Below are 10630 nucleotides of genomic sequence, written 5' to 3' on the forward strand. Positions count from 1 at the left end.
CCTGGATGGAGGTGGGCGGTCCTTGGACTTCCCACAGGTCAGGGAACCCTGATGGCTCTTCAAGCTGATGAGGGAGAGGGACTTGATGGGGGAGGGGGAGGGAAATGGGAGGCGGTGGCGGGGAGGAGGCAGAAATCCTCAAAAATAAATAAATTAAAAAAAAATAGTAGCTAGCATTGTTTACCACACAGCCTGTGCCTTGCTGAACAGCTTTGTGTGTATTATCTGAGAAAAAAATATAGATGGAGAGAGAAGCCATCAAAAAAAAAAAAGATTTAATTCTACTTTAAAATATATTTTGGCATATATGAATCTGACTTATAAAGTATTATTGAAATGTGAAATCTTTAGTCCATTAGAAACATAAGGCAAGAGTAGAGCACTTGGCTAACAAATACAAAGCCCTAGACTCAATCTTTAATACTGCAAAAATTAAATACATGAAACAGATGTTTAAAAAGCTGTCAAATTTTACCTGAGAGTTTTCATAGGAGTACTGAGTATATACACACAGCATGAAATATTCTTCCACAGTATTACTAAGTATCTTGTACAGCTGGTATCAAAATTGTAACAGTGAAACCTCTCCCAACTTCATTATGGATCTAACCCACTTTAGATTAACATTGTTTCAAAATGTTACATGAAGTAATAAAGGTACAAGGGACTCGTAAGCAGTAATTTCAAGATACCCAAGAGAGCTAGCCCCTCTTCTAGAAAACTATTATGCAGACTATATCTAACAAACTAAAATTCAAGGACTGGGGGAAAAGAAGCATTTAATGATCAAGCATGGGCCACACACACACATACACACTCAGGAGGCTGAGGCAGGAGGTTCGGTAAAACCACAAGTTCAAAACCAGTCTAAATAAGACAGTGTTTAAAAGTGGGGGCAGTGGGGGCTCATGCATTGAATCCCAGCCCTTGGAAGGTAGAAGCAGGTGAACCAGGACAGTCAAGGCTACACAACAAAACCCTGTCTCAAAAAAAAATCTAAAAAAAGAAAAAATAAAAAAGAAAGAGAAAGAAAAGCATAAACACAGCCTTAAACACTAAGCATGAAAGGAGAAATACATTTCAATCAAGGCAATTAAGAGGATTCACCCTGCATTTTGCACTAGGTTAACTACAAATACAGCATTCCATAAGTGAGAGGAGCCCAGGAGAGTGAAGAAAATTTGGATAAAGAAGTGAGGTTTCATCTAATATTCAACAATATTTTTAAACAATTTTCTCAGGACAGTCCTGCATAAATACTAACAAGGACTCCACCATTAGTGTACCCTATATTGTAATAGAGACTTCCCCTTCCTCCTTTTTCTTCTCTAGCAGAAATGGAGAAGCCTCAGCAGGTGAAGAAGTTAGGTAGGACAGGACAATAGAAAAGTCATGAAATACAGAATCAAAAAAAAAAAAGGAAAGAAAGAAAGAAAGAAAGAAAGAAAGAAAGAAAGAAAGAAAGAAAGAAAAGAAAGAAAGAAAAGAAAAGAATAAGAAAAAAGCCCATTAAGTTCAAGTCTATCTTGACCAATACCTTGCCTTGGTTTCATATACAAAATACATATGTAAATATCACTATTCTTGGGCTGAAGAGATTGCTCAGCAGTTAAGTGTACGACAGTTCTTCCTGAGGACCCAGATCCAATTCCCAGCACCCACATGGCAGCTTACAACCATCTACAGCTCCAATTTTAAGGGATACAATTTCTTCTTCTGGCTTCTGTGGACATTAGGCAAATACATAGTACAAAAACATATGTACCTGCAAGCAAAACATTCATATACACATAAAATTTTAAAAACTTAAAAGCATTTAAATATTATAACCAATCTTATTTTCCATATGTAAATCAAGTGAGATAATAAGAGGAAAATCAATTTTTTTTGCAAGATTCTAAAGGGTTTAACTAAGGTTTCACTAACAGATTAATTTCTGCTCCATAAACTCAAGGCTTATGAGAGATTGAATGATCTGTCCCCAGAATCAGAGGAACCCAGAGGCTTCATTACCTCTTAGCAAATTTAAAACAAAACAGTAAGTTGACATAATACACTCATGGTTAAGGTGCCTAAAATTTTTGTGAATTCTCTAGGAAATGAACAAAATGTTGATTATTGTAGTGTTCAAGTGTAAGTGCGCAAGGTTAGCTCCTCTGTATATATGATTCAATTCTTTATTTCAATTGTTATATTTAGACCAATTTTTCCAAGTCCCTCATACCCATCAGGATATTTGATATGATAATCGAGTTAAGACAGTTTGACTGTCTAATGTAAAATAGCTTCATGTATACCCAATTTCATCTGTAATTCATAAAGCAATGATGTCTTATTAAACAAAAAGAAAATACTGTTTTCATACATACTCCACTTGAGACAGGATCTCAATTCTACAAGCCTAGGCTGCCGACTCTCCCTGCCTCTACCCCATGAGTGCTGAAATAAAAGGAAGCACTTGCATGTCTAGCACAATAGTAGTTTTTAAAAGCAAATTCCATCCACTGAAAATGACTCCATTCAGAGCGAGAGAATAAAAGGAACGCCTTAGCTTTACACCAAGTCATACAAGGACTGCTTAAAGTAGAAACAATATTAAAAAGTTAGTATTCATTCATTCATCTATCCATTTAATAAGTGTTTTGATAGTTTATTTATTTGCATTTTATTTACATTGGTGTTTTCCTGCATGTATGTCTGTGTGATGATGTCAAATGCCCTGGAAGCGCCATGTAGGTGCTGGGAACTGAGACCAGGTCCTCGGAAAGAGCCATCAGTGCTCTTAACTGCTGAGCCATCTCTCTAGCTCCTCAACAATAATCTCAAGTACCTATCTCATATGGGATAACTATCTACTATATATGGGTTAATTATGTGTAACTGAAGAGGTTTTTCTTTTTTGTCTTTTGGTTTTCGTCTCTTTTTTTTTTTTGGTACAACACGAAAGAAATTGAAAGAAATGGCAAAAGAAGAGCCTAACCTGGATTCTGGTTATAAAAAGGCCCTCCATTCATCTGACTCTGAAGGCTTGCCTGGGAAGTTATGGAAGGAGGCCGTCTATAGGGCAATGAGCCCCCGATTGTTGGTGGCGTATGGCGAGAGGCAGGCCTATTCATGCTGTAGAACTGAACAGGATGACCTGGGAAAGGAACAGAACATAGACCCATCATTAAAAGAAGCTTCTATCAGATAATGAAATACTTTGAGCCAAGCAGACTAATATATTATAAATATATTTTATAAATAAGTCTGTTTTTATTTATATTATTATTTATATTAGTCTGTTTTTTTAAGTAATTATTTAAGTAATCTAGTCTGCAGTATTCTGTTACAGCACACAAAACAGATAGGTTCCCCTTCCTCTCCAAAAAATAAATGATTTAAAGCAGCCACTAAACACTGGAGACTAAACAAAAAATCACATTCTGGAAAAGAAAAAAGAAAAATGTTTGATACAATCTTACTCTAAAACAATGGTGGAGATAAGTTAGCAAAGAAAGTTGTTTAAAAGGAAAACAAAATATTTCAACAAAACACTTGATGCTGTAACTCCAAGTCAAACCCATCTTCACACAACACAAAATATTCATTTTCCTAAAGCTAGAGCATATCCTAAACTTTGTTTACGAAATCTAAATCAAAATTTGCATCATCATCCCAGAAACCTACCCATGTTTATTACTCATTTGAACCTCTTGAAAGAATTATTCACTGCTAATATCAATTGGAAATATCCTTTCCTAATCCGTCCAGTTTCCTAATAATGCAAACCCCAAATTTTACCTTGCCTTTGCCCTCACTTGCTCTCCACTCAGCAAGGCCCTCATCAACAGAGCATTAGAAGGAACCCATGAAGGAACACAGTGGAGCAGGCACCAAGGCATGGAAAGGAGAAAGGGATAAGAGGAAGACAGAGGAGGGAGGACATGCCATATGACAAGGGAAAAAGGAGAAAAGGTGGGAGAAGAGGAAATAAAGGTACAAAGAAAAGCACTGCCATTTTACTAATACTTGGCAAAGATCGTCACACACACACACAAAAAAAAAATACACCACCATATGAATTTTTATGACGTTGGATCCAGTCTAAAATTTCATCTGTCTTAAGTCTACCCAGCAGCTCAGTGCCATGCTCCATTAACTATAGTTGCAGAGGATCTAACGTCTTCTGATGTCCTTTGGTACTAGGCAGGCATGTGGTGTACATATATATATATTCTGGTCAAACATTCATCCACATAAAAATAAATATAAAAAACAAACAATATTTTTTTTTGTTGTTTTTAAAGACAGGATTTCTCTGTTTAGCCCTGGCTGTCTCTCTGTAGACCAGGCTGGCTTCAAACTAAGAGAACCACTGGCCTCTGCCTCCACAGTGCTAGGATTAAAGGCGTGCGCGACCACCCTCACAGACTTTAAAAAAAAAACAATTTCAAAGACATCTATTTATATCAACTAAAGTTAGGATTTTTGGCACCCCACCCCCAAAAAGGCACAATGAAAGGATACCCAGCCTCAGCATTCACTAGAGATATGCAAATTAAAACTGCTTGGAAAAACCACTGAAGTTTAAACAAAAAAATGTACAGTTACTTGGGAAACAACTTGGTAGTTTCTTTAAAAGTTAAATATTCCAAGCATGTGGTACATGTCTTTGATCCCACCATTGAGAGGCAGAGGCAAGCAGACATCTGAGTTCCAGGCCAGTTAGGGTTACACAGTGAGACCCTATCTCAAAAATAAAATAAATAGATTGCACATTCCCTTTATAATACAACCTAACAATTCTATTCCCTAGGTATTTACCAAGATGACATGACCCAAACTCACCAGAAACCTGTACATGAATGTTTGTGGCAGCGTTATTCATAATCCCTCAAAATAAAAACTATCCAAATGTCCTTCAAGTTGGAAAGCACCTCAGCAGAGCTCCTAGTCATAACACCAAACAACCTACATACTGTCCACAACGTCCATTCTAAAGCACAGGTCAGCAGTGAGCAGGGTAAGGGTGAAACACAAAAAAGGCATGAGGTCATTTTGGGTGTGGGTGATGCAACTATTCTAGATCCTACTTGTGGTGGCAGGATACACTTAAAAGAATTCACATATATTTATACTTTAAAAAGGCAAACTTCACACACTTTAAACCTTAGTAAAATAAAAATGTAAGGAATTTTTCTTTTTGTTGTAAAGATAACTTTCTACTCACATAATAAATGTTTACTTGTTGAAAACCGTGAATCACCCTTTTTGGAGTGACGGGAGCCTTCTATTGTGTAGTGCTGGCAGTCCCTAAACTCACTACGCAGAGCTGCCTGGAACTCAAAGAGATCCACCTGCCTCTACCTCCTGGGTGTTGGGATTTAAGGTGTGTGCTACCACGCCTGGCCAAATACCTATCATTCCATTATAATTTAATTACTAAATTTTTTAGGTAGGGGTCATTTCTTCATCTACAGCATGAATAAGATTCCTTTATTTAACTAGTTCGACTAGTATAGTAAGAGTTGCATATCCAATCAAATGACTACTCCTCCATTCTCACTCATCCATTACAGAAAAGTCTTTTTCATAAAGAGAGAGGCTCTCTCAATTGAACACTACCCAAAACCCAATTTGAACAAAGATGTCTTTAAAACATGTTTTATTAGTAGCCAAGTAGTGGTGACACATGCTTTTAATCCCAACACTCAGGAGGTAGAGGCAGGTGGTTATCTGACTCTGGTCTACAGCCTGGTATACAGAGGAAATTCCAGGACAGCCAAGGTTTACACAGAGAAACCCTGTCTTGGGGGGGATACAAAAAGAATCTACTTACTAACCAGCATCACATTAACTGCTCAAAGTATTCTGAGATAACTGAGTCTTTACCACCTATCCCAGCAAGCATACCTGAGGCTAAGATCTTTAAAAGAATGAGTACATTTATTTATAAGGAGGATGCATTCATACCAGAGAGAATGCGCGTGCGTGTGTGTGTGTGTGTGTGTGTGTATGCGCGCACGCGCGCACACGCACGCGCGAGTGCACACATGCAGATTAGAGAACAACTCACTGGATCTGGTTATCTCTCCACCACTAGAAATTCAAACTCTGGTTGTCAGGCTGGGCGGCAAACCCTTTCTTATCTGATGAGTCATCTCCCTAGCACTAGGTTAAAATCTTAAACAAAACACCAATCAACTTAAATAATCCTGAACTCCTTTAGAACCACAGTTAATAAATTTCTGGTACTGCTAAAATATAAGCAAAAATCTCATTATAATATATAAAGAAGTTTGTAATTAGCTATATAGAATATTACATTAAAACGAAACTTTTAATCGTCATAGGCTTGTTTTTGTTAATTACTTAACCTGCAATATTATTGGTGTGTGTACTGGGTACAGGTGTTCTGTGCAGATCTATGTGCAGGTAAACAGTTGAGTATGCCAGAGGCCGTCAACCTTGTGTTTTCAATGTCTTTCACTAAGACCTGGTACTTACCCATTAGGACGGGCTGACTAGACAGCACTGGCTTCAGTTCCCAAACACTGGGATTACAGACATACACCAGCTTGCCTGGCTTTTTATGTCTGTCCTGGGGACAGAACTCAAGTCCTCACACTTGCACAGCAAGGACTTTACCAACTAAGCTAACGCCCCAGCTCCCTATAATAGTTCTAATGGCAAGTTTTCAAAACTGTATGGAAGTTAACTCCATGCTAAATTCACAAATCAACTTTAAAAAAAAGTAAAACCAAACCAACAAATACAGCAAAGCTAAAGTTTCAGGCAAGAATGGCCAGGTCTGTCTGCCATGCCAATACTCACCTGTGGGGGGATTGGAAGAAATAACAGGGGGAGTTGGAGAAGTGAAGCCATCAGCAAGGGTCTGTGTGCCCCCAGCAGCAACATCTGGGGCAGTGGAGGATGGGACAGGAGCAGGAACAAGAGGGGTAGGGACAGGTGCAGAAGTAGCAGGAAGAGGAGGGGTGACAGCAGAGCCAGCAGGGGCTGATGGGAAAGAGGAGTAAGAGGCAGCATTAATAAGGCAGTCATATTAGCATTAGAAAAAGCATTGGAATACTAAGAGTGTTCAGCGCTTAACACTAGTCAAAAGAATAGAGCATTGCAAAAAGAATGATTAAGGGTATTATATGAACAACAAATAATTCAAGATGCTCAGGTAGGATAGAAAAATGTTAGTTAAAAACAAACCTTTCTTTTTACCTAAAAGTAACTGACCTAGGAAAAAACTGCTTCCTACATACTGTTACTTTTATCATGACATGCCCCACATATATAAAACTACAGTACCTTAAAAAAGCAACAATATACTATTAGAATTACAACACGAATCAAAATATACACACATATTCCAGACAGTATCTTATTAGATAGAAAAAGAAAAAAAGAAAGAAAAACCTTAAAACATGCACAAAACTTTTCATGACTTTTTAAAAAGGTACTATTTATTTGCACTGTTATAATTAAATATGTTGTTTTGGTTTGAAAGACAGAATTCTCACTACTTAGTCTATTGGCACCTAGATTCTCCTGCCTTAGCCTATGCATGCTATATTGCAGGCATGGACCACAACCTACTACAAGATATTCTATGTTGCTGGGTTTGGGGTTTGTTTTTTGGTTTTCCAAGACAGGGTTTCCCTGTGGAGCCTGGCTGTCCTGGAACTCGCTCTGTAGCTCTGTAGACCAAGCTGGCCTCAAACTCGGATATCTGACTCTGCCTCCTAAGTACTGGACTAAAGCCATGCACCAACATACCCAGCTTATTTTGCTAGTGTTTTTTTTTTTAATAAAGATTTTTATTTACATGTGTAAGCCTAAAAAGCATTATGTGTGTCATCTGCATGTAGTCCAGAAACCAGAAGAGAGTGTTGGGTCACCTGGAGCTGAAGTTACCCAACATGGGTGCCGAAACCATACCTGGGTCCTTCTACAAGGGCAGCAAGGGCTCTTAAATGACTGTCTCTCTAGCCCCTATCTTGCTGTTTTTGTGTTCATGCTTTTAAAACTAAATTCAAACTCTGTTTTCAAATAAAAAAACTATATTTTTCTGTTTCAGGGAGGAGGGGGGAATAATTATTCAGAAACTACTGAATTATAATACTCCTTTAAATTTACATCTCTTGTCCTCTGTTACCAAAATGATTCTCAAACCACATCCTCATCATTTCCAAGGAAAGGTACTGGTGTAACACTAACTGAAACTAAAGAAGTAACTGATACCATAATGAACATGAAACCCCAAAGCACCAACTGAACTAGCGCCAAAGACATAAAACAAAGTAACAATTAGACAGTAAACAATTAAGATCACTGGACAGAAATAACAAATGTGTATAGACTTCCCATACTTATGGAATGCTAAGGAAATCTTTAAAATCTTTATTAGGAAGAAAACCTATCTGTAAGAGACTTTGGGTTCAAAAGCCAGCAACACACATAAACACGCACATATATACACAGAGAAGTACACGTTCACACGTGCACAAAACCAAGAAAGCTCACTGTAATACAGTAACAAATTGAATTCAAATGCTTCACCTGGAAAGACGCTGGGAGGAGAGGGAGTGGGAACGGCAATAGGAACCCCCACGCTCCCACTTCCACTGTTCTCCCGACTGCTGCTGCGACTACTTGGGTGGCTTCCTCCACTGCTCCCACTGCTGCTGAAGAAACAAGAGCCACCAAAGTATGAATATAGAGAACAAGGTATCACATTCCCAAGTATTTCTGAAATTGATATAGCTACAAGAAATAAAATCCAAAAAGCTTCCATTTCAAATATGAATTCTTAATAAACCATAAAATCTGAGTTCAGTAAACTTGTTTTGCTACCTATTTATGAGGGCTATCTTATACACTTTCTTAAAGAAGTCCTTTATAAATGTAAGGGCAAACTGTTCGTGCTTAATATATTAAAATAATAAATATTACCTTTTATATCCTGACTTAATATCTATCTGAATAAACTTACAGTAAGATTAACTAGATTATTTTATTTCAGTTTGTAAAGGCATGGTGATATATTAATATTTTAGTATGAGTTCTTTCTCATCTTTAAATTTCTACCAAAAAATAACTTGCAATTTTCATTCCTGGTTAATAATGTTTTTTGAATGAACGTGAGTTGTCTCTTTTGTTGTTAAGTTTATACTTTGAGATGTCGTTCTCAGCTTCCTGACTGCTCAAGGTTGCCTCAGAGAATGAGGGGAGAGAGAGGAAGAATCAGATGAGGTTTGGGAGAGCAGAGAAAAAGAACTTAGTGCTTGGAAAATGAGAGAGCTTTACTGAAGTTATCTGAACAGATTTATGGTACTCTGACCATCATGTTTTGCGCTGAGGTAGAGAAAATACCTGTAAGTTCGATTTCTTTGATTCACAGAAGCTGTCCTCACAGGGCTCTGCTGCGAGGGAGCCATATTACGGGTTGGGCTAGGTACGTAATCATTGGGTACCACTGGAGGACGCACTGGCTCCAGTGTGCGATAGGGGGAGTGCCGCCTACAAAAAGAAGAGCGTATGTATTCTGTGATTAATCAAGTTTCGGCACGATAAATTCAGAGTTGCCAGTGCAATACAATTTGTAAGCAGAAATCGGAAATGTGGTTTAACCTAGCTATCAATTTGTCTTTCCTACAGTACAACTCTTCCACCATGAGAGAGCTCTGGTGAATATGTAGTGTAAATCTCAGTCTCCAACCTCATTTCCCTATGCTAATGTAATTTTGTTCATTTATTCACAGAAAACTCAAGTTTTCCATTGTTTAAGCCAATGTTTTCTAGATGCCACTCTTCTTTTAGAAGAATTTGCGTATTTTCGTATCGTGTCAGAATCTCCCAAAGGCACTCGCTAACTTATCTTCTTCTCCTCTCTCTCCCTAGCCAAAAATGTTTAAAAATACAGATGACAAATCTAAATTTTTGGAGTCACAACCTCCACATGGTGACCAATACCAGCCTTAACTCATTCCCCTTTTTATACTATAAACACATGGAAACTAAAGCATATTGATAATTAAAAATACACCACTTCATTTCATTTTCCAATTTTACAAACTTTCACCTTCAAGTTCACCTTAATTTCTTTGCTGATTCCTTCTCAGAATTCAACATTGATAGGAAATTTTAAAAGACTACTTAAGTTTTTCTATATCTTAGTTACTTTAAACTGTAAAACACAAACTAGACAAAGTTACTAAGAAATCGTTTCCCTTCTCTCAAATTTTCCCTCCAAAAAAAGGACGTGACAGAAGCAGAAAGGAAACAGAATGGGTGTAAAGTACTGCTCGGGGCAAAACTTAGCACACCTTCAGTTCTTGTTTCCAAGTGACCAAATCCTTCAGGGACAAGGACATCTTGCAGTTGAGATTAAGTCTTTAAAAGAATTTGGCACCCGAAAGTATGAAAATTAAAAGGCTTTCTTCCCTTCCAAGAGGACGCTGCTCAACCTGCTCTTGCATTTCTCATTAATTCACCCCCAACCAGGTTCCCACAGTTTCTTTAAGCATTTCTTTCCTGGCCACTCAAGTTATGGCTCACTGACTTTGAATGAGGTTTTTTTTTTTTTTTTCCTTCCTTCCTTCCTTCCTTCCTTCCTTCCTTCCTTCCTTCCTTCCTT

The 10630-nt window shown here is 37.8% G+C and overlaps 1 protein-coding gene across 1 annotated transcript in view; it reads right to left on the reverse strand.

Annotated features, from left to right (window-relative positions):
• Abi2 (abl interactor 2) overlaps positions 1-10630 on the reverse strand; it is a 58922-nt gene that overhangs the window by 29300 nt on the left and 18992 nt on the right. The window contains exons 5-7 of the mRNA XM_026786480.1: positions 9367-9513; positions 8554-8678; positions 2981-3139 (exon numbers count right to left, since the gene is read on the reverse strand). Of these exons, the coding sequence (XP_026642281.1) occupies positions 2981-3139; positions 8554-8678; positions 9367-9513 (431 nt within the window). The remainder of the gene's footprint in view (positions 1-2980; positions 3140-8553; positions 8679-9366; positions 9514-10630) is intronic.

This window comes from Microtus ochrogaster, linkage group LG4 (genome assembly GCF_000317375.1).
Source record: "Microtus ochrogaster isolate Prairie Vole_2 linkage group LG4, MicOch1.0, whole genome shotgun sequence".
Taxonomy (NCBI): Eukaryota; Metazoa; Chordata; class Mammalia; order Rodentia; family Cricetidae; genus Microtus; species Microtus ochrogaster.